General features: G+C 36.9%; 3 protein-coding genes across 8 annotated transcripts; all 3 read left to right on the plus strand.

The window, feature by feature from the left end:
- Positions 1 to 1,207: 1,207 nt before the first annotated feature.
- Positions 1,208 to 16,228, plus strand: LOC113076467 (peroxisome proliferator-activated receptor delta). Of its 5 annotated transcripts, XM_026249154.1 has the most exons (9): positions 1,208 to 1,685; positions 2,384 to 2,474; positions 4,967 to 5,420; positions 8,446 to 8,597; positions 9,543 to 9,681; positions 12,682 to 12,881; positions 13,103 to 13,306; positions 13,783 to 14,026; positions 14,250 to 16,228. In XM_026249154.1, exons 3-9 carry the CDS (start codon positions 5,021 to 5,023, stop codon positions 14,495 to 14,497), a joined length of 1,587 nt encoding a protein of 528 aa, XP_026104939.1. In that variant the 5' UTR covers positions 1,208 to 1,685; positions 2,384 to 2,474; positions 4,967 to 5,020; the 3' UTR covers positions 14,498 to 16,228. The 5 variants fall into 5 exon arrangements, with proteins under 5 accessions (XP_026104939.1, XP_026104937.1, XP_026104942.1 ...); XM_026249152.1 differs by lacking the exon at positions 2,384 to 2,474 and having other exon boundaries at positions 1,211 to 1,685; XM_026249157.1 differs by lacking the exons at positions 1,208 to 1,685; positions 2,384 to 2,474 and adding an exon at positions 6,519 to 6,603 and having other exon boundaries at positions 5,257 to 5,765.
- A 390-nt stretch (positions 16,229 to 16,618) lies between these two features.
- LOC113076468 (probable E3 ubiquitin-protein ligase makorin-1) lies at positions 16,619 to 19,925 on the plus strand. 2 transcript variants are annotated; one of them, XM_026249158.1, is made up of 8 exons: positions 16,619 to 16,716; positions 17,574 to 17,705; positions 17,780 to 18,063; positions 18,146 to 18,279; positions 18,369 to 18,610; positions 18,736 to 18,846; positions 18,935 to 19,052; positions 19,212 to 19,925. In XM_026249158.1, exons 1-8 carry the CDS (start codon positions 16,619 to 16,621, stop codon positions 19,329 to 19,331), a joined length of 1,239 nt encoding a protein of 412 aa, XP_026104943.1. In that variant the 3' UTR covers positions 19,332 to 19,925. The 2 variants fall into 2 exon arrangements, with proteins under 2 accessions (XP_026104943.1, XP_026104944.1); XM_026249159.1 differs by lacking the exon at positions 16,619 to 16,716 and adding an exon at positions 16,947 to 17,115.
- Positions 19,926 to 21,161: 1,236 nt separating this feature from the next.
- LOC113076473 (60S ribosomal protein L10a) lies at positions 21,162 to 23,923 on the plus strand. Its single transcript, XM_026249169.1, has 6 exons — positions 21,162 to 21,250; positions 21,681 to 21,752; positions 22,436 to 22,516; positions 22,925 to 23,073; positions 23,165 to 23,337; positions 23,708 to 23,923. The coding sequence occupies exons 1-6, from the start codon at positions 21,246 to 21,248 to the stop codon at positions 23,876 to 23,878; spliced, it is 651 nt and encodes a 216-aa protein (XP_026104954.1). The 5' UTR covers positions 21,162 to 21,245; the 3' UTR covers positions 23,879 to 23,923.
- The last annotated feature ends 111 nt before the right edge of the window (positions 23,924 to 24,034 follow it).

The raw sequence follows: 24,034 nt of genomic DNA on the forward strand, positions 1-24,034 counted from the left end.
TCGTTAACATTTTCGTAAGTAAATGTACTTTAATTATAAAAACAATTCTCAGTAACTGTAAATGGTTAAAATTAAATTTATTTTGTAATTAAATTACATAATTCCATTACATGTAGTTCCTCTCCAACACTGCTCATGTGGAATCTGAAAGCACCACAAATTTTTGCTGGATTAGAGTGCCTGTGACTCACAAACTGTGCATTGTTGCCCATTGTTTGATATACTGTAAAATATTAGAGCTGATTTGATTATGCGTTATGTTACCAGTGAAATTATATTGCCATGTTTAAATCCATTCCATCCCACAATAGCCTACATCTTGGGTGTGGCACATGGCCAACATCTGCATTTATTGTCAATATTTCATGTTCATTTTTGCAATTGTTGTGTAGTTTTATTATTAAAAATCCTCATTGAGAGCAATAGGTTAGCATAACCTATTGTAAAAACCTGAGCACAAACCTGTCCTCAAATGCTTTGTGTTCTAAGTTCAAGGTGAGATTTGAGGGCTGTAACAGAAGACAATATTAGAAATGAACGACTTCGTGTTTGATTTATTCTATATCTATTACTCCCGTCTCGTTGTCAGGTAAATATCTTTGGTGATACACCATCATATTTAACTTGAAGTCCATCTGTTTACAGTTGACTCCGACCTAATGGCCCCATCTAGAGGAACACTTTATAAATCACAAAAAAACTTTCAATTACGAGTATTGTTATAATATTAATGTATTAAAGTGAGATCATTTGTAAACATTTCACAAAATTTATTACATGCAATTTTCCAGTTGCTCAGAGCAACTAGTCCGTCTCGGTACGATTTCAGCCCTAACGGGAAATAACATTTATGATTCATACAGCTTCCTTAATATTCATCTGTCTCCTACTGGCGGAAACTAACCACCTTTTATTACGTAACATTCACGCCATGCTTTTTTCTTTTCTTACCATGTCTTTTAGGTCTTTTACTGTCTATCGTAAAAAACCTGTAAAGGAAAACAGACTCTGAACCAAAGCCTTCAGAATCAAATCAGAAAAATAGTTCATAGAGGTGAATTGATCTACTCGTATTTAGTTCTTTACACATTTTTAAAACGGTTGTACTATATGTAAGTGGTTAAATTGATTTTTTTGCGTTTTAAGGTCAGTTGCCTTCTTGACAACTTTCGGTCGAAGAGCGACCCCTGCATGCTATTTTATATAGAATACACGCCTCTTTTCTCTTTTCTAGTTCCTTTATTTCGGTCATCCCAGACAACCGAGTTATCAAAGTGAATGGAGTTACTAGACCAGATTGGGTAAAAGTGGGCGTAGGAATAACAGCGCGATGGTCATCGCTTGATCCGTTTTTTAATTGGATTTTAAAGCAGAATGGATATAACAGGAATCTGGAAGGAAGAAGACTGTATTTGATATTTGTTTTACCGGGAGAAATCTGAAAGCGTGCACAACAAAATAAAAAACAAAACAAAACATGTTAGCGTCAAGCTAACTAGTGCTCACCACGGACTAGCATTTGTGGAATAAGAGTCACGGCGGGAACACACTGATGACACACCTGATGTAAACCCACGGACTATGAGCTCATTTGAGTCTCAAAACAACGTAACGTAACGTAGGAAAAGTATATTTGTATTTGTTCGACCGCTGGGAAACTTCGAAGCTGACTCGTAAACACCAAGGTAAACCAGAATTGCTAATTTAGCCAAAACTCGCTGTTTTGCTTTAAGTCTAAATGTCTGCTTCATCCGATTACGAACCAAGTAAACATGCCCATATCGGAATAAGTGTATGTTGTAGTCTGTTAAAGAGTTGATGTCACCGTTTTGAAGTACTGTTTTGTCAGCTAACTAAGCTAGATTTGTTGTCTGTCAGGTTGATGATGTGCCACTCAGTCTGTCTAGCTTTTTGGCTATTTTGTGTTATTTGTCATACAATCGTTAAGGTTATTTCAGCAATGGGATTCATGTCAGTCACTTCATGTCAGTTTCTTCATTAGATGAAGTTTCACCATATGTATTGTACATTTCTAAACTTTGCTTTCTCAGCCAGGCGCTGTTCACATTAACATTACGTTAGATTTTTACAGGCATCTATTAACAATTTAAGGAACAAGGAATACATTAGTCGGCACATTCTACAAATACTTTACGTCATCTTAAGACATTTTAGTTCCAAAAATTCCAAAATGACCAGGCAATTAAAGAAACATTATTATAGATACATTTAAGCAATTGTTTTACAAGAGTAACGTACTATTTTCTGAATCAAACAGATAAGAGATTGAAAGAAGCTATTTACTATTATTATACTTACTCTATAATAAACTTATTATTATACTGCTAAGACAAGTGAATTGTTTGTGTTTTGTATTTGAAAGGCTTCACGTAGATGTATCAAGTGTGACCTTCTGCACACAGAAGACCGACTGCTTTCGCTCTGATTCCAAAGTTAAAGTTTTTACAATAAAGGTGAAGATCTACTGTCTATAATCTTCAACAGATTTTATGTACTAGTTCATTATTAATTGTGTAGTGCTCTGAGTTTTTCCTGCCCTTTAACTATAATGGCAAGACATCAAATATGTTTAAATATGCAAATACTGTACACTAAATGATTTACTAAATGTGCACTAATTGGTATACATTTCCCAAACAGAAATCTGAACATTGGACATATGAATGATTTTTAAAGAGGGGACTTTGGATATATATTTTTATGACTCAGAAAATAAAATAAATAAAACAGAGAAAACTGTCAAAAAAATATATAAATCATGTTTTTTAAATTTTTATATAAAATAGTCAAATGATGAACAAACCCCTCTGAAAACTTTAGAATATAGGTAAGTACACTATAAGTGAAGATTTCTGGCTCCTTACATGTGAATTGAAATCTACAGATGAAAATAGATAAACTTTAATAAAATAAACACTTAAATGTGTATTTTGGACATTTCTGGAAGCCTAATAGTCCAGTAACTCAAAATTGACCTGTGCATTAAAAAAAAATCGTAGTTTTTTTTTCTTTAGTATCTTGCCTTAAAAACAAAAATGAAGCAACTGCGCGGTTCAGACACTGGAATGAGTGTCTTTCAAAACCTCTGCACACTGACTCATTTAGTTCCTCTCTGCAGCTAGCATGCAACCCTTAGTACAATGCAAACAGACTGAGATCCTGAATGACTAGTTGCTGACAAGTCTGAACAGTGGCTCATAGTGTTTCTGATCACTTCATTTACTGCGCATGCGTGTAAATTAATGTAAAATCGGTGCATATATTGTAGTGCTCTTTTTTTCTGTTATCCAATGTGGTTCAGTAACTAACTAACTAACTAAATCAGCTAAGTTTTTTTTTTATTGGATTGTCTTTGTTATTCACACATTGATGTGGTTTCTGCATAATCCTATTGTCAGAATCCTCTAATTACGAACACAGTCTGTTTGGTCGGGGTCTCAATCCTCACATCTGTTATCACCGTCTTTCACACTGAGAGCTATGATGAATGTGACCTCATTCATTCCTTTTTCTTTTTTTTTTTTGTCGATACAATGATTCAGTTTTTCCAGATTTCTTTAAAATATATTTTTTTGTTCACTGGAAGGTTTGGAAAAGATATTGGGGTGAATAAATGATGATAGGGTTTTCATGGGTAAACTATCCCTTTAAGACATTCTGTAAACACCTTGTAGTCTGAGGAAGTACACTGCCTGCCAGATGAAACACAAACTCTCTTGACCTTTGTGTTGACAGTTTGGTTTTTGTGTTTGCTCATGCAAATGGGTCATGAGTGACAGCATGGATCTCTTCAGTATTTTACACATAGCATTTATTCATGTCTTAGTGTTTGACATGGCTCATTGCCCATGTTATATCCTCTGTTAGGATGCTAGTTATCTGACCTGTCCTTAACATGGGCACAGTCAGTTCTGTGTCTCTTAAGGAAGGAAGATAATGATCAGCGTTATTCTTTCTCTTTTCATTTTGCTTTGATAGACCATTCTTGATCAGATGACCAAATTATGTAAATTTTGTAACACAGAAGTATTTTGCTAGATCTCTTTCTGTTGGTCATACAATCTGAGTGAGTCTCATAATGGATTTATCACCTCTCACTCTATGTAGACTAAATATACCACAGACCTGTAATTGCTTATGACACAGTTTGTATCTGTCTCCAAAAAAAGATAAATGTCATGTAATCGGAAGTGGTGAATGAATAAAAGGCCAGCTTGCTAAGACAAAAGCTACTTTCTGATTCTCTACATTTAAGGATTATATTCTCCTATAAGCATTTGAGCCAGGCATTACCCCCCCCCCCAAAAAAAGAAACCTATTCAAAAAAGTGACAAAAAAAAAATTTTTTGAAAGGAAAGCATTACTGCAATATAAAAATATTGTAAAAACTTGTATTTTTACATTACATACACTACCGTTCAATAGTGTTTTTTTTTTTATTTGAAGGTCTCACCAAGGCTGCAAAAATACAGTTAAGTGAACAGTAATAATGAGAAATATTATTTAATATAAATATATTGTGTCACATGGTTATTTTTCTAATATGCTGATATACTCAAGAAACATTTCCTATTAACAATGTTGAAATTGCTTAATATTTCAGTGGAAACTATAATGCATCAGGATACTTTTAATAATAGAAAAAACAATTAATTTAAAATCTTTATCAAATGAATGTGGTCTTAATACAGTGTGAACAAATCATTTATGCGCTTTAAAAATCATCATGATGAAATTGTTTCCCTTTAATTTTATTTGAGTCAGCGGAGAGGTAAGGGGGGTGGGGTGGAGTCAGGAAATGGCCCAAGCAGTACTGGACATCAGGTCATCAGTGTAATCTCTGGAGCATGTGCACTACACACCAGCGATGATGGTCATATACTGATACCGTGTTCGATTGAGGCACTGTTACAATAATTAACATCTATGTCTTTTGTCTTTCCAGAGGCAATGTCACGTGATGGATGGTTATGAGTATTAGTAGCCAGACAGGAGAACCATGGAACAGGTTGAGCAATCTACCTCAGAAATGAAATGTGACGGCCCAGTAGACGTCGCGGCAGCCCAAGAGCCCCTCATGTTCACAGGAGTTATGAAGGGCCAATCGTCTCCACTGAGAGACCTGAACCCAGTCCAGATTCTTGAAGACACAACATGGATGGCAGTCCAGGAGGGTGAGTCTGCATCCTCGGACTGTGGAAAGATGTCAGAGCTACAGGAGCCGAGCTCAGCGTCGGGTGAGGAGGTGGAGGGCAGCGAGACGTCTGATGCCACAGGAATAGAAGTCTCACCCGGCAGCAAGGGATCACGGGGGGCCACTCTACAGAATGGAGATGGGACACCACAGAAGAGTCCTCGACAGAATAGTGACACTTCTGTAACAGCTCAAATATTTCCAGGTAAAACTGCGCTTAGACATCAGAGCCAAGTATTATGACATCCTGACAGTGAGATTTTTTGCCTCCACTTAACCCTATAAATCAGAGGTTGACTATAAATTCTAATAAATAAATTATATAAATTAATCGGTTTTGTAGATTAATCGGCACTGATAGTTAATTGCTATAAATATCGGCTATCTGCAAAAATCGTTAGTTGTGTGCGTTGCTGGAGCGGCTACAGTATGAGAGCGGCCTCTAGAGGAGGAATCACTGACACTTTGTGCTATTTGTTTTGACACGTGAGGCTGCGCGCTGCACAGAGCCGGACACTTCAGATGCGGATTTAAAACGGACAACGAAGCGGTGTGTATACAGTATACTACAGTACATGTTTTCATTCTTTGTTTGTGTTTAACGCCATGCAAGCTATTGTAGCTATTTTCATGGCAAGAAAATATGTATCTAAGTTACATCAGATTTTTGCAATTTATTTTAGCTAAAAACTGCAAATTGTATCTGGCTTAACTCTGTTAAAGATCTCTTAAGAAGAGGTAATTGAATAAAATGTTTTCTCAAAGGGTTGTACATGTTTTCATATCATTATATAGTAGTTACATTTGTTGACTAGATGCTGCATTAGTAGTGAAAGAACAGAATTATGTTTGCCATCAAGGCTAAGAGGATGCAAACATTAGTAGGCTAGCACCTCAAGAGGTTGAAACAGTTTGACCAAAATAATCAAATGTTTGATGTCATTATTGTAACCATCTATTTGCATTATTTTATATCCAATTGGTCACTTTTATGCATTTGTTACCGGTTGAAGTTGCGTATTTAAAGCTAGTGACGTTAGAAAGCATATTGATGCGTTCATGCAGCTGACAGAGATCCTTCTGCTTCACGCATGACCACTCACATAGTTTTCCATTAAATTACATTATATTTGTCCCAGATCGTTGTTGGTATGTATAATGACTTCACCCAAGACTGGGAGATTGTGAATTGGGCATTTTTCAGTGAAACATTTTCCTTTCTCTATGCTTCAAACAGATTCAAAATGCTTCTTACAGTATAGATCGTGCTTTCTCTTAATGGTTTGCCACTTTGTTCTTGTAGTGAACCTTTGCCTGGTTGGTGATTAAATAAACAGTTCTGAACAGCCGCTTGAACTGAACACAGTACGTCCGGTGTGTTATAACCTGTGAGTTATAGATGAAACGTGCTGCACTTTGTGTCCGGTGTGCTTTGTTATTTTTAGTTTTATAAAAAAAAAAAGTAAGACTATACATTAAAAAATGCATATGTAATTTCAGTGCTATGGCCTTTCTGTAGATGTGTAAACATGGCCATTTTTAAACATGACTGTTTGGATTTATATTAAATAACACTTTACAATTTGTAAGATTCCATTTGTAACCATTTCAATTCCATTTGTGTTAATATGAGCTGTAGAAGCATTGGTCCTTTTTCTGAGTTTTAATTTCAATTCCAGTACATTTTAAAAGTTTAAAGTTGCATCTGTTATTAATTAACTATGAACTAACATTAATGATCAATTTATAATATAACTATCGGTTGATTAATTGGTTAGTCGTCAGCGTAATCCAACATAGCTATCAGTATTGGTAAAATTAACTACCAGTAAACCTCTAATATAAATATCGATGTATCATATTTGGTACATGGCTTTCAAAGGCCTCTACATCATTAATAAGATCAATGTATTCCTGAAAAGAATAACCCTTAAAATTGCTATTGATATTATTTACTGTATTTTCATTAACTTAATTTGTATTATATATTTAATCATGTTTTCTATTTCATAAAATGTGTTAACCATATATAATACAGCAGATATTTTAGCTATATTCATTTTAAATATATATATATATATATATTTACTGTACAGACCAAAAGTTTGGACACACCTTCCCATTCAAAGAGTTTTCTTTATTTTCATGATTATGAAAATTGTAGAGTCACACTGAAGGCATCAAAACTATGAATTAACACATGTGGAATTATATATGGAATTATATACATAACAAAAAAGTGTGAAACAACTGAAAATATGTCATATTCTAGGTTCTTCAAAGTAGCCACCTTTTGCTTTGATTACTGCTTTGCACACTCTTGGCATTCTCTTGATGAGCTTCAAGAGGTAGTCACCTGAAATGGTCTTCCAACAGTCTTGAAGGAGTTCCCCGAGAGATGCTTAGCACTTGTTGGCCCTTTTGCCTTCTGTCTGCGGTCCAGCTCACCCCTAAACCATCTCGATTGGGTTCAGGTCCGGTGACTGTGGAGGCCAGGTCATCTGGCGCAGCACCCCATCACTCTCCTTCTTGGTCAAATAGCCCTTGATGCCTTCAGTGTGACTCTACAATTTTCAGAGTCATGAAAATAAAGAAAACTCTTTGAATGAGAAGGTGTGTCCAAACTTTTGGTCTGTACTGTATATAATAATTCAATTTTAAACATGATTATATTAATGTAACTATTGTTTATTTAATATTACTTATTTATGACCTGCTTTTTATCCTTTGTTAACTTTTAAACCTAAAGGGGTCAGCACTCTCTCTAGTGTTTTCATCCCCTTCTACTACAAGGGTGAAGGGCTAAGGAGATAATGAGGTTCATGTAGGCGTTGATCTTCTTGTACAGAGGCGGTCTTTCATTGAACTATGACGTCGTAATGTGACAAATTCCAAAAGTCATTTTGTCAGCTTGGGGTAAATAAAAGGGAAAATTTAGTTCTGAAACTTAAGATTGTTTTTATAGTACATTGACCTGTTATGTCAAAAGATCAAGGGACATTTGATTTCTCAGTTCATGACCCCTTTAACAAAACAACATTAATAGAAGATTACAATGAAATAATTCATAGAAATATATTGTAGATAATTTTTTCCTAACATTAAACATCCATTTTTTTTTCTGTCAGGCTTTCTGATTTCTATGTATTTTATCCATAAACTTTTGCAGTTCTCTGATAAGAGACCCTTTAAGAAGTTTCTATTTTTTGTTTTTTGGCTCATATTTACAGATCCATTACAGACCACCTCTCTCTCACTGTCAGACCAGTTACGGCTGGGTCAGAATGACCCCAGTACTTTGGGCCTGAACGTTGAGTGCCGCATATGTGGAGATAAAGCCTCAGGATTTCATTATGGAGTACATGCTTGTGAAGGCTGCAAGGTATTTTTGCTGAACTTGTCCAAACTACTGCAGTCAAGGTTTTTCACAAACTGTGGATCTGTTTATCTGTTACAGCATCTTTAAAAGGATACTTCACCCAAAAATGAAAGTTTATGTTTATCTCCTTACCCCCAGGACAACCAAGATGTAGGTGACTTTGTATCTCCGGTGGAACACAAACTGAGATATTTAACACAAACCGTTGCAGTCTCTCAATCATATAATGTTAGTGGAAGGTAATCATAAAACATATACAAACAAAACCAAATTAAACCCTGCAGCTTGTGACGATAGATTGATGTGTAAAGACACAAAACCACTGGTCTGTGCAAGAAACTGAACAGTATTTATAGTTTTTACCTATGATTTTCACAGGCATGTCCAAACTGTCCTGAGTGCGTTCTCAACAGCCAGCGCCTGACGCGCCGTTGTCTACTCGCTTTACGGTGGATTGCAGACTTCTAAGTGCAATACCACCACCTATCTCTCAAATGAACCATTGACAAGCCTAATTGAGATTATAGCTAGATATAAATATTGTTCAGTTTCTTGCACAGACCGATCTTTACACATCAATGTATCGTCACGAGCTGCAGGGTTTAGCTTGGTTTTGTTTGTGTATGTTTTTATGACCCTCAAAGCTGTGATTCCCCTTCACTTCCGTTATATGACTGACAGACTGCAATGGTTTAAGTTAAAAATCTTGGTTTGTGTTCTACTGAAGAAACAAAGTCCTCTAAATCTTGGATGCCCTGAGGGTAAGCAGATAAACACAAAATTTTCATTTTTGGGTGGTTTAATAAAACCACTGTATTTCTTTACCTTAAATCACTGGGCTTCCTAATGCTTAAATTGTCATATCTTTTTGTGAAATAACTCCACAATACAAGTGCAAATGTGCATTGCTGTTTTGCAGTGATGAAGTGTCTCCTTTTTTTTTTTAAGGGTTTTTTCAGACGCACCATTCGTATGAAGCTGGAGTATGAACAGTGTGAGCGTGCCTGTAAGGTCCAGAAAAAGAGCCGAAACAAATGCCAGTACTGTCGCTTCCAGAAGTGCCTGGCATTGGGCATGTCACATGATGGTAAGCAGCCTACATATAACCACAATTTAAAGTGCCCATATTATGCTATTTAAAAATGTTTATTATTTGGTTTTGGGAGTCCCCAACAAGATGTTTACATGCATGCAAGATTCAAAAACACTGTCATTTCCTTATAATATGCATTTAATTAGATGCCAAACACAAAGAGTTCTGATGAACCACTTCAGTTTGTAAACCAACGTATTGCTCCATCCTTTTATCATGACTCCAAGTACAACATTCTATATTAATCAACACATTTCTAGTAGGGCTGCATGATTAATCGAATGCGATTGTCATGCGTGTCTCGTTAGTAAAGCCAGTTCTGTGATTAGCGGTAAATGTCCATCACCTGCTTTCAAATGGAGCGCACTTAATAGACCGAGCCGTAGTTCGTAACAAACTACGCAATATCACGTTCATAATCGCATGCGATTCATCTGGCTTTACTAACGAGACACACATGACAATCACATGCGATTAATCTTGCAGCCCTAATTTCTAGACATTAGCAGACCCACAGTTGATTAGCAGAACTACATGTGCTGGTCATCTAATTAAAATATCATCAACATTTATTTCACTAATTCCATTCAAAAAGTCAAAGTTGTATATTTTATTTATTCATAACACACAGACTGATATATTTCAGATGTTTATTTATTTTATTTTAATGATTTTAACTGATAACTAAGGAAAATCCCAAATTCGGTATCTCAGAAAATTTGAATATTGTGAAAAGGTTCAATATTGAAGACACCTGGTGCCACAATCTAATCAGCTAATTAACTAAAAACACCTGCAAAGGCCTTTAAATGGTCTCTAGTTCTGTAGGCTACACAATCATGGAGAAGACTGCTGACTTGACAGTTGTCCAAAAGATGACAATTGACACCTTGCACAAGGAGGGCAAGACACAAAAAGTCATTGCAAAAGAGGCTGGCTGTTCAAAGAGCTCTGTGTCTAAGCACATTAATAGAGAGCCGAAGGGAAGGAAAAGATGTGGTAGAAAAAAATGTACAAGCAATAGGGATGACCTCACCCTGGAGAGGATTGTGAAACAAAACCCATTCAAAAAATTGGGGCAGATTCACAAAGAGTGTACTGCAGCTGGAGTCAGTGCTTCAAGAACCACTACGAACAGAAGTGCTCTTACTTTTCATGTTTATACTTTTCAGTTGGCCAAGATTTCAAAAAATTATTTCTTTGTATTGGTCTTAGGTAAAATTCAAATTTTCTGAGATACTGAATTTGGGATTTTCCTTAGTTGTCAGTTATAATCATCAAAATTTAAAGAAATAAACATTTGAATTATATGTGTGTAATGAATGAATATAATATTTAAGTTTCACTTTATGAATGGAATTTGTGAAATCAACTTTTTGATGATATTCTAATTATATGACCAGCACCTGTATAACACGAGTTAGCTGGATACTTACAGCTGCACTGACTGTATACACAATGCAAAACACAAAACGGCAGATTATGCACGCTCGACAGAATATCAAAGCAACAATTATTAGTTACACTTACAGGTTGTGAATCAGAGGAGCAAACTGTTCCAAAGAAACTAGGCACTGGCCCATCCTTCAAGGACAAACGTTTTACGAATCCCGCGTTGAACGCGTTGATTGGGGGAGCTGTCTTTAGTGAAATCTTAGTAAATATGAATTTTAACCATTGATTCTTCACAGCCTCATCCATTAGAAATTAAAATAAACTGAATTCGCTTTCACAGTGTCTTCTTGACATTATCCACACAAACCAGCTTCAGCATTTGAGGGTTGTTTTCATGGGATGTCCACGCAGAACGTAGGCAGGCATCATGTAAATGTAAGATTTTAAAATTCAAATTTAAAAACGGCTAATTTCAGTGGTTCAGAGTTAACTCTTTCGTTAGAGATAATAACTTTACGATACACTTTCAGCTTTACAACTTTGCAGACTGTTTACATTCACATAAAGCTGCATTACACACTGCTTGAAATGTAATTTTCAAAAATCCATACATTTAAAAAAACTTAAATGCATTCACAATTTTCACCCTCATTTTACATCCAATAAATATGTGCAAAACTGTAAATTAAAGGAATAATTCAACCAAAAAATAAAATTTGCTGAACAGTTTCTCACCCTCAGGCCATCCAAAGTGAGTTTGTTTCTTCATCAGAACAGATTCAGAGAAATTTAGCATTACATCACTTACTCAACAATAAATCCTCCTGAAAATGGGTGCCTTAAGAATGAGAGTCAAAACAGCTGATAAAAACATCACAGTAATCCACAATACCAGTTTGACAATTAATCTCCTGCGAAGTGTAAAGCTGTGTTTGTTAGAAGCAAATTCATCATTAGAGTGCTTCCCATTCACTTCATCCTGAGGGTGGGTTCATTTTCTGAAAATTTTCATTTTTGTGCCAACTATTCCTGTATAAAGGGGACATCGATTGGAAAATTCACTTTGAAGCACTTTGAATTACCATTGTGTATGAAATGTGCTATATAAATAAACTTGCCTTGCCTTTTACATGGAGTGTATGTAAATGTTTCTTAGCAGAGTGTGGACACAACCCCACAATTATAAAAATCCATTCACTTCTTTTTTTATTCCCTCAAAAACCAAAACAGTCTCAATTTATCAAACCATTTTGAATTTCTGAGCAATATGACGTCATATTGACTGAGTGTCCCATATTAGCATATATCCACCATCAGCTAGTAATACGCTGTCCTCCATTTTCTCCACACTCGAGCAGCTATAGACACAATGTCTCCTAGGTAATGCAGTTGTTTTGTAGTTAGATGTAAAAGTGAACATAAAGTGTCTTTTTTTCACCTGAAATCTGAGCCGCTGAGGACACATGGGCATCCGATGTCCCCTTTAATAGTCATATTCCACAATTCATATTTGAGCATTCATAAATTGTTGCTTTATTTTTAAATGTGTGCTGGGTTATGTTGTAATAAATGGAGCTCATCTTTGTTTCTTTGAATCAGCAATCAGGTACGGACGTATGCCAGAGGCAGAGAAGAAGAAGCTAGTGGCAGGGCTCATCGCTGGGGAGAAACTGCTAAACTCAAGTGGAGCTGACCTCAAAACACTGGCCAAGCATGTCAACACATCCTACCTGAGGAACCTCAACATGACCAAGAAAAAAGCACAGAGCATCCTCACGGGCAAGACGAGCTGCACATCGGTATGCGCTCAGCTTTCAGTGAGATGCCACCAATAATTTCAGTTTTCTCATATTGTTTTATTTTAGCAAGTGGATTGATGTTAAAGTTCTGGCAGATACTCTAAGCCAATATTTATTTTTATGTTAAAACTGATTTTAAACTGTTTTAAACACAAAACAGTATATGATTGATTTGCAGTTATTTTAGTTGTTTTTTAATTATGTTCTCATTTCACCTTCAGCCTTTTGTGATCCATGATATGGACTCACTATGGCAGGCAGAAAACGGGCTGGTCTGGAATCAGCTTAATGGAGCATCACCCAACAAAGAGATTGGGGTCCATGTCTTCTACCGCTGCCAGTGCACCACAGTTGAAACTGTGCGAGAGCTCACAGAGTTTGCCAAAAACATCCCTGGCTTTGTGGATCTCTTCCTTAATGATCAGGTGAGATTAGTACTTTTCTGTGTCTTGATCTTGCAAGGACCCTTGTTGTCTATGGGAGGGTCTGAATGTTCTCTCATTTCATCAAAAAATATCTTTAATTGTGTTCCAAAGATGAACAAAGGTCTTATGGGTTTAAGTAGAATTTAAATTTTTGGGTGAAATATCCCTTTAAATCTGTTATTTGTGATTTTATTCATTTTGAAAAGTGACTGCCAAGATGGATGTCTCTTTTCCTTATTTGGAAAAAAAAAAAGGATTATTGTTATGATTCATCATTTTGGTGGCTACATTAGAGCAATCACTTGTTTTACCTCATTGAACTATATCTTTTTCTATTTCCTCATTTAAAAAATAGTGCTAAATTATTAAATACAAACACATTTGACCATTTTTAGTGGCTACTTGTATTTATTATACATGAATTACGTATTGACGCATATTTTTCCGCTGAATTCATCTCCCACTTTTTCTCTCAGGTAACATTGTTAAAATATGGAGTCCATGAGGCCATATTTGCGATGCTCCCATCGCTTATGAATAAAGACGGGCTGTTGGTGGCCAATGGGAAGGGCTTCGTGACGAGAGAATTCCTGCGTAGTCTACGCAAACCTTTCGGCGAGATCATGGAGCCCAAATTTGAGTTTGCGGTAAAATTCAATGCCCTGGAGCTGGATGACAGTGACCTGGCTCTGTTTGTAGCAGCCATCATACTTTGTGGAGGCAAGGCATCATTGCTTCGTTTTTTTAAATTGTTGTTGTCTATACACTTTACATCCACAAAGAACTTATGGAGTAATGGCAGTAAAATGAGAACCAAATATAAGAAGAGATTAAACGCTTGGAAGAAGCACACTTTACACTGGATGTAAACCAACCAATTGTAATGTCAGTGAAATAACTCAGTAAGAAAAAGGAAGCTGAAAATGGTTTGTCTTTGCTCTAGATCGTCCTGGGCTGATGAACGTGAAGCAGGTCGAACAGATCCAGGATGGCATCTTGCAAGCTCTGGACCAACATCTTCAGGTGCACCACCCTGACTCTCCTCATCTCTTCCCCAAACTGCTCCAGAAGATGGCCGACCTCAGACAGCTGGTCACAGAGAATGCCCAGCTGGTTCAGATGATCAAAAAGACTGAATCTGAGACCTCCCTCCACCCACTTTTACAGGAGATCTATAAAGACATGTACTGACATGCAAGTACCTGAATGAAGCATGGACTTCAGAGTTCCCTCCTGAACGGAGAGAGTGCACAGATCATAACGGCGCCATGGTGCCATTTTTTTTTTTGTTTTTTTTGTTTTTTTTATGAAATTTTGTAAATGACTTTTTACAAATATTGACTTGGAATACTGACATTTTCTCTTATTTTTGCGGAGTGTTTTTTTATTTAAACTCAAGGATGCAGAACATCTAGTCATCGTTTACTAGTACTACTACTACCACCATCGTGTTGTTATTAATTTGCTTGATGAGAGCTAACACCTTTCCATCATGGTTTTGGTTTGCACGTACATTTAAGTGATGTCTAGTATGTTTCTTTGAGAAGAACAGTCAAGCTCTTGAAATACGACTTACTATATGTAGGGCTTTTATTTTATAGTTCTTCTTTCCTCCTGATTCTGTTTGAGTTGGCACTTTTAGTAAAGTAAAAGTTTGACTCCACACAGAACTGTACAGCAGTCGGTTATATTATTTTGGGATTATGTTACTTTGTTGAGTATGTTGTTTTCAGATTCAGCTGCTACAAATATATATTGGTATTGAAACTGAAGACAAATCTGCTTAATAATTCACTTTCAACTCTTTGGGATAAACCTACAACAGCGTGATAATTTCAGCTGTATGGAAGGAAAGTTTTTTTTTACTTTGATTTATGAAATTCTTATGTGCTGATCCCTTTGTTAAACACTTGTACCATGATGATACTTGTATTTTGGCATACTGTCTGGTACCAGTCTCAAGGTCATATTTACTGATTTTAGAAACAAAATCAGATTTCATTATATGTATTAAATTAGGTCTTCCATTATATTTTGATTGAACATGTTCTTGACTATGAATATACATTGAGTGATTGAAAGCAAGCAGGCTGTGGTTACATTCAAACTAGAACATGTATAGTACACAAACTTAAATTCATTCTGTAAATCAGATGCATTAATTACTTAATGATCATGTCATGACATTTGTATGTGTGTTGCAAATGAATTGAATGCTTTTTAGGGAAGATACTTCAGTTGTCCTTTATTGAAGTAACTTGGACACTTCTGAGTTCAGAATGGGTCTTGTCAAAAACAGTGCCGAATAATTTGGGAATTCAGTGTACACGTGTTAAAAATCAGTTTTGATGTTGAATTACATTAATTGGTATTAATATGATGTGCAACACATCTACCATTTCACATCCAGAAGAATCTTAGAAATATCTGAGATTTTCTCTTATGGCTGAAATTGCTTTTCTGATCTGTTTTTTTTTTTTTTTTTCAAGATGGACCTTGATGTCAGAGATCTATGATTATGTTGAAACCTGTTACTGTGAAACTAGAGAGCACAATAATATGAAATTATAAGAAATTGCATTTTTTCTTTTCTTATTTTTAAACGTACTTTTTTGTCATCCATTTTCACACCAGACATTCACCATAATTGTTCTATCCGGTGCAATCTTATATTTAACTATTATCTTTTAGTTTCATCTGTCATCTTTGTTGCTGTTTGTAATTTGTACTAAAGCATAAAAATACTATAATATATTTGCAGATATTTAAAAAAACATGTTCACATATTTGTTTCTCAGAAAAATAATACTAAAGCCAGTTATTCTACTTAAAAACATGGAACATTTTTTTCTGTTCTGTCAATATTACATCGTAACGAATTGTTATTTTCGAATCTTTTCAATGAATCGGTTGAACCTCTTCATAAACGGGTTTGAACTAATTAATAGTGGGTCTGAATGATTGATTGACTCGCGAATCGAGCTGAATCGGTCTGTGTGGTTCTCCAGTCATATTGAACTCAAAACAGAGTTGATAATAAATAATATATTATTTTATTTTTTGTATATTATTTTAATAGTTATTAGTTATTTTAACACACATAGTGAAAAATAATATGAAGGAAACTATCGTGTTAGAAATATGTACAATGATATACACGAATATCAGAATTTATTTTATTTTGTTCGAAAGAGCCGTTTACTGGAATCGATTCGAAGTTCGATCCTTTACTGAGTATCACGTTTTGAGAGACATCCCTGTCTATCACACGTCCATATGGGAAAGCCCCGCCCAACAATTATAAAAGTGTGCATGTCATTAGCTATCCATCGGGCAAAGAGTTACAAGCGCAAGATGGAAAGGGAAGCACAATCATCCAAAGGCCCAGGAAACAACAGTGCGGTTTGTAGGTGGGTATGGTCTTCAGCTCAGTGTGCAGATCAGTGTTGGATTGTTGCAGGTCCACCAAGCAAACAATTAAGAAGATATTATATTAAGACCAAGACCAAAATCTGCAAGTATATACAAATTGTGAGACACAAGTCTCGTTTGTATAGACGTCTTCCTCCAAATTCGCAGTTTAATGTTTAAAAGAGACACGCGTCCCTGGTTGGTCAACGCGCGTTCTTCGTGACGTCGGTCTTCAGCGCCTCCCTCTCTCTCTCTCTCCCCCGAACTCTTCAATCCGTTTATTGGCTCCGACAACTTCATTAAATCAATTTTTTTGAGGCTCTGACAATGAATCGGTATCGCATACCGTGTAGACAGTCGAAAAAAGGCAGCTCAAATGTGGAAAGAGAAGTTTGCAGGTAGTTTCGTGGTTTCGATCGGATGAAAAGTTCGTTTTCAGCCCCGATCATCTGTTTGAAAGAGAGACTTTTCCTGCTTTAACGTTTCTCGGCGCAGATGTTTACATCCGGTTAAGGCAGCGAGCGATTTGTTTTTGCTGTAGAATAAAGAGAATTGTAGTTACAACAACCTCGTGATATTTGTTATGCTTTTGTACTGCAACGTAAAAGTTAGTTTTGAAAAGACCGTTGCGAGATTGCTAATTTAGTTCCTAAACGTTTAGAGTCCTGAAGTTTCCGTGTGCTACCGTAGTCAATAACCCAAACGAGAGCTCGAGGGTTCAAAACTGATTTTTCCTGCCATTTATTTATTTGTTTATTTTTAAATCAAATGCTGCAGCTTTTCGTTAACTTGTGAAGTACATGTGCTGGCAGTTGTCCACAAATATATGTAATGAGCATGTTGTTGTGTTTTGCAGGCAGTTCATCAATGGATCTTGTCGCTATGGTCCGAGCTGTTACTATCTCCACGAGTTTCCAGCAGATCCTTCGTTTCAGGTTCAGTGTAGATACTTCCAGAAAGGTGGCTGCTGGTTTGGTGACCGTTGCAGGTAAGGAGCTAGCTGGCCCTTTTTGAACACCATATGTTATAAGAAAAGTGGTTTACGGGTTGTTTGTCTTGCAGGTATCTCCATGTTCCTCGAGCGGGTGATGGTTCTTCAGGGAGCAGCAGACGTGGTTCAGCACCTGCAGGGCTCCCCTCTGCGCTGGCGGGCCGTTCTCTGGCTGACCGCAGAGGATCTGAGCCCTCTCTTCTCCCACCTCGAGGAGCCCACAGTCTGAATCGCAGGGGTTCAGAGCCTCTGGTCACAAGTATGAGTGTAATGCAGCTGAACTTCGAATGCTTGACTACAGGCATTGCAGAGGAGGAAGAGTTTGTGGTTATGGACAATTCACCTCCCCAGCAAGGTATTACTGTTTATTCATGCTTTTCTTTGAAACTACACATCACATTTTCCTTTTGTGAATTTAATTTTGTTGTTCCCTTCAGGTGCAATTAGACCACTACAACAAATCGGTGCTACAGACTCCAGTTCTTCACATAACTACAGCTCATCAGCCTTTGTGCCGGGCGCAACACCTGCTGTAGTCCAAAAGATAACCGTATCTGAAGCTGAAACGCAGGTCACAAACACTATATATGTTTCCTTAGAGCCTTGACCGCTCTATTTAGAGATCATAGGCTTGGGGTTTAATGAAATATTGGATTCTAGGTGAATGGTTCACCAGAGAGACTAAATCAGGGTGGCGCTGCAGTATCGACGGGGCAAGAGCATTCAAGGGCCTTTGACCAAAGCAAAGATGTGGCCTGTGGCATCTGCATGGACAAGATTTCGGAGAAATCCACCACTCTGGATCGGCGTTATGGCATCCTACCCAACTGCAATCACGCTTTCTGCATCGGCTGCATTGTTACCTGGCGAAAAACAAAGGACTTCCAGGAGGATGTCATCAAGTGAGGGTTTTTTTTTTTTTTTTTTTGACTCCCCTTTTGCACCTTGCGTGTATAAAACTGTATATATGTAGTAAGTTATGTATACATGTAAATTAATTAATGTAACTAATTTGTTCTTTAAACAGGGGCTGTCCACAGTGCAGAGTGAAATCCTCCTTCTACATTCCCAGCAAGCATTGGGTCTGTGATGGGGAGGAAAAGGCATCACTGATAGCCGCTTTCAAAGAAAGAAGCAGGTTAGAATGGTTCGCATTCATGCTGTCAAGTCTTTTGTAATGTTTATTCGATCCTTAACATTGATTCCTGAGTTTTGTTTATCTCTAGTAAGCTAAAGTGCACTTTCTTCATGCGTCATGGATGCTGCCCCTTTAAATCAGAGTGTATCTACAGCCATGACATGCCCTCTAATCATACACACCGTCGCAGGCGCTCAGCATCCAGGGTAATGTTTGTTTAACTCATTTTACTCTATTAATTGTGCATTTTATGTCCCATGTTCGTGCCTTTTTGTTTTTTGTAAGTTGGAATTGTCCGTTATGCATTGCTAAGCTTGCTGTATTGACCGTCTTTAGTTAGCCATTTTAATCAGAGTTGTTTTTAGGACACAGCTGAGATGTTGGAGGATTTGGGCATTGATGGCATCCAACTTTGGAGCTACATCTTTGCCCTAACTTTGCTGGATGAAGACGATGAAGACCTTCTGGATTTTCTTGATGATTAAGGACATTTTAGAGTCATTTATGTTTTGACTCTGCTTTGAGTGAGCTGCTTATCTTCTGCACTGAAATCTAATGGTCTCTCTTTGGGGTTGGCTTTAGGTAGTCCTAAATGTTTGGCTAATTGTTTAGCTGTGTAGATTTACGTGTGTGTGGGTCTTTTGCCTTAAGTTTAAGGGAGTTGGTGGGGGGAGCAGTTTGAATGCTCAAATCTTAAACTCTGTGTCTCTTCAGGTTTAGTTGAGGAGAAACTAGGGCAAAAGAGGTTCATGTTAACTGAATGCATGATCACTTATTTCAGCTTGCTTTTCACTTGTTGATCATTTTAGTACTTCCATCTGTGCTGATTCCTGATTGTTGTACCCTTCTGTCTGATACCTTTATGAAATTTTAATTATACTTTGTGTAGTAGTTTATATTATTGCCAGTATTTGCAAAACACTAAATGTGCAACCTGTCAGCAGGCTTTCGGTCATATATGGTTCTCTTCAGCAGTGTTAACAGGTTATACCAGGACTTGAGGTCACATTTTATAACTTTTAGTACATGTTTATATTCAAAGAAAAGTGAAAATAAAAAATGTTCCACAGTTTGCCTTACTTGATCTTCCTGGTCTCTTTAATTTGTATGTGTGCTTTGAGGGGGTGGGGGCACTTTGGAGAAGTTGAATTTTATTTATTTTCTACAAATCATTCCATTTTAAATTAAGAAAACACTGACAAAACTGGTTCAGAATGTCGCGAGAGGGCTTCTCTATTGTAATTCCGCTCCAAACCTGAAGGAGTCTCCAATGTACAATAAGCGTTTATTAAGAGCCACATAAAGGGCTCATTCGAACCTTGAGCTTTCAGCAGTGTTATGATCTGTCATTGTTTTGATCATAAATCTATCTGCTGTGTCTAGACGGATCATTCTGAAATGGCAAGTAGTGGCAGGCTTCCTCGGTGGTGTCCGATGTCTGTTATGAGCTCCAGTGGTGGATCTGATTCTGAAAGCTTATGAAATATTTCACTACTTCACAATTATTTTATTTTTCATTTTGACTTTCACCTATTAATGTCTAGCGATGTATCAAAAAGTTGGACTTGAGTTTAGTATAAGCAAAAAAAAAAAAAGGTTAAACTCGGCGGCTGTCAGCTATGTGGCAAAAATCTGAATGTTTTTAACATGATTCTCTTTCTTTTTTCTTTTCTTTTTTGTAAATCAATGCCCCAAAAACCTATATATATAATTTGCATATGCGTATAAATATATAATCATTTGCAATAGTTATTTAAAGGGTAAAACAGCAATAATTGGAGGTATTGTGTTCAATGCTGTGTTTTTCAGAAGCATCTGATCAGTTATGTAGCTGTCTGTTGTAACTGTCCCCAGACCGCAGTTTTGTGATCACACACCTTCTGCTGCCAAAAGTTTGTACAGTACATTCATGTTTGGCACAGGATAAGATTTTGAAATGATTGTAATCAACTGTTTTTTTTTAAGAACTTATTAATTATTATACATTTTCACAACAATATTTAGCTATAAAACAGTTTGCATTATTGATAATAAAATGTTTCTTGAGCTGCAAATCAGCATGTTAGACTGTATGTATATGTATATATATATATATATATATATATATATATATATATATATATATATATATATATATTACTTACACATACATGCATACATACACATATAATGTAATGAAACTATGCATGACGCACACACTTTTATTTATTTATTTATACATTTTTGACACATTGAAAACAATAGTTTATGGAATGTAAAGTAACATTTTTATGGCCACAACAATCATGTCGGTTCCGGAAGTCCGTTTTTTTTTTACTCTCAGGCGCATATATTCGGCGCAACTTCCTATCAAACTTCCTTTTTCGAGCTCTGTGTGAAAGGAGAGGCGTCACGGCAAAATGAGGCACGTGAGAAATTGTCACATATACAACGTATTAAAGCATTTAGACTTTTTTTAATCTTACAGTTTAATAGATGTTTAAGCAAGTATGTCATAAAGCGGTGTCAGTCGGAGACACTGAGATGTGTTTTCCTTGACGACCTCGAGCAGCTCTTGAGAGCTAATGTAGCGCGTAGCATAGTGGGTTATCAGAAATACAATCCGGTTTAATCCGACCGTTAGTAAACGTAATTAAAAATTATTATTGTTCTAACTGTTATCATTCATATCTAACCTAAGTAATTTTGATATATTGATGTTTGATAAACGGAGTTTGAGGGCATGTTAATGGTTCACTCACTGGTCAGTCTTACGCTCATGGCAATATAAGCGCTCGAGCCCCTTGGAACAAACTGGTCATGCAAGTAATCATTCATGTATATTTTTTTAACAGCAAGGTCTCAAGAGACACTTTGTACGAGGCTGTTCGGGAGGTCCAGGCTGGGTCCCGTCTTAAGAAGAGAAAGTAAGATTCCGGTTCTTGTGTTAACTGACAGCATAAAGCCACAGACGTTTATAGTATCTATTTTTGTTGTTTATAGTACTTTTTGTTTTGTTTTTCTTTTTAAATTATTGCTAGTAGTTTAAATTGTGGACAGCTATTTTTTTTTCTTTTTATTGTTTAGGTCAATTGTGTAGAAATTGAGATTTATACTGGCATCACCTACTTAGCTGTGCACCACGAAATGTACAACTGTCTGAAAAAAAAAAATGTGCAAGTGAAGCTTGAACATACTTGTAGCTCTTGGTTTAGTTTACCAGTAACTAGTAGTCTCTGAGTAGTTAATAGTGAACTGAATTATAATTAATTGGGACCAGCAACAATTGGAATTCAAACTAGTTGAATGTAAGTGGTTTATCTCTTTATTTACTTTTTTTTTTATCAGTAGCTATGGAATAGTCACTGAATTAGTGATCATAAGTGACTAGTACTATTAAAAATTGATTTCTGGTCAAAATGGACTAGTTACTGCGTTACTTGTAGTTAAAAGGCTATTAGTTCAATGAATAAATATTTAACTGCTTGCCATAAAAATGTAGCCTATGCTTAAATATCAGCTGTATATTCGTTAACAGCCCCAGGTGTTTAACCTCATTATGTAGCAGTTACTTGAATACACAATATTTATAGTGGCTTTTATATTTAAGGTTTCTTGAGACTGTGGAACTGCAGATCAGCTTGAAGAACTACGATCCCCAGAAGGACAAGCGTTTCTCAGGCACTGTCAGGTTCGGAAATTTACTGTATCGCCCAGCCTTCTGTCTGCCTGCCCTTTGCTCTGCCTGAATAAATATCTGGATATCTTGACATTAATTACTCAATTAAATTTTATGAATGGGGAGGTTAAAGGCAGGCAGTAGAGAACAGCCTCGGGTAGTCTGTCTGAACCATCCATTCTCTGGGTTGGTTAAGCAGGCGGACCCCTACCCTGGGTCTTAAAACATGAGGGGAGGCTATAGGTGACTGTGTTCATGCCGTCATACCTAAGCCGACCATTTTGTTAAATGCCTGTGCTATCAACACCTGATTACAGCTGAGGTGGTATGGGTAAGACTCTTCTGTTCTGCCTCATATTGGTTAAAAGTGGTCCTATATGCTTCTGTTTGTCAGTCAATCTTTTCCATTGCCCCTCGCAGGCTGAAGACCACCCCACGTCCCAAGTTCTCCGTGTGCATCCTTGGTGACCAGCAGCATTGTGATGAAGCCAAGGCCGCTGAGCTTCCACACATGGACATCGAGGCTCTTAAAAAGCTCAACAAGAACAAGAAACTGGTTAAGAAGCTGGGTGAGTTTCCTTTCAAGCGAGCATTAGTGATAAGGGTTTAGGTTCTGGATTGTGTCTACATGTTAATGCATCTTGTTGGTTCTCTCTTTAGCAAAGAAGTACGACGCTTTCCTGGCTTCTGAGTCTCTGATCAAGCAGATTCCTCGTATCTTGGGACCTGGCCTCAACAAGGCAGGAAAGTTCCCCTCTCTGCTCACCCATAACGAGAACCTGGCCACCAAGGTGGATGAAGTGAAATCCACCATCAAATTCCAGATGAAGAAGGTAGGTTTTTATTAAAGAGGTTGCATTTGCTCATCAGTTGAAACGTTAACTTGATCAAAAGTGACAATGAAAAGATGAAATGAAACCACTCTGGAAAAAGTGACTGTTTCCCAGACTGTAAAAACATGGACATGGTGTCAGTGACATCACGTGTACCTTTTAATATAATATCCCAATAGTACTGTTTTTAGTGTATGTTTAAGTAAATGGAGCCTAGTTGAGCATAAGAGACTCCTACAGATCCCGCATCTACTAAAGGGTGTATATTACAAATTTTTATCACTGTTGTACATGCTGATTGAGAGGCTTCATTTTAAGAACTCCTGAGTTTGTATTACATGAAGTTGATAATGGCTTCTGTCACTTTCAGGTTCTGTGTCTGGCTGTGGCTGTTGGTCATGTCAGGATGACTGAGGAAGAGCTGGTCTACAACATCCACCTGGCTGTCAACTTCCTGGTGTCTCTGCTGAAGAAGAACTGGCAGAATGTCAGAGCACTCTACATCAAGAGCACCATGGGAAAGCCACAGCGCCTCTATTAGAGACTCTGTTCCTCAGTTTTCTACAATAAATGGAGTTGACCCAAATCTTGTCTGTTTTTGTCTCTTTCCTGATGTCCTTTCAAATGATTGCTCTTTCTATGTGTTCATTTGATAGTATTCTCATTGTGAAAGTTGCACAAATTGATTTGAATTGTC

The sequence above is a fragment of the Carassius auratus genome, unplaced genomic scaffold, assembly GCF_003368295.1.
Source record: "Carassius auratus strain Wakin unplaced genomic scaffold, ASM336829v1 scaf_tig00020493, whole genome shotgun sequence".
NCBI lineage: Eukaryota > Metazoa > Chordata > Actinopteri > Cypriniformes > Cyprinidae > Carassius > Carassius auratus.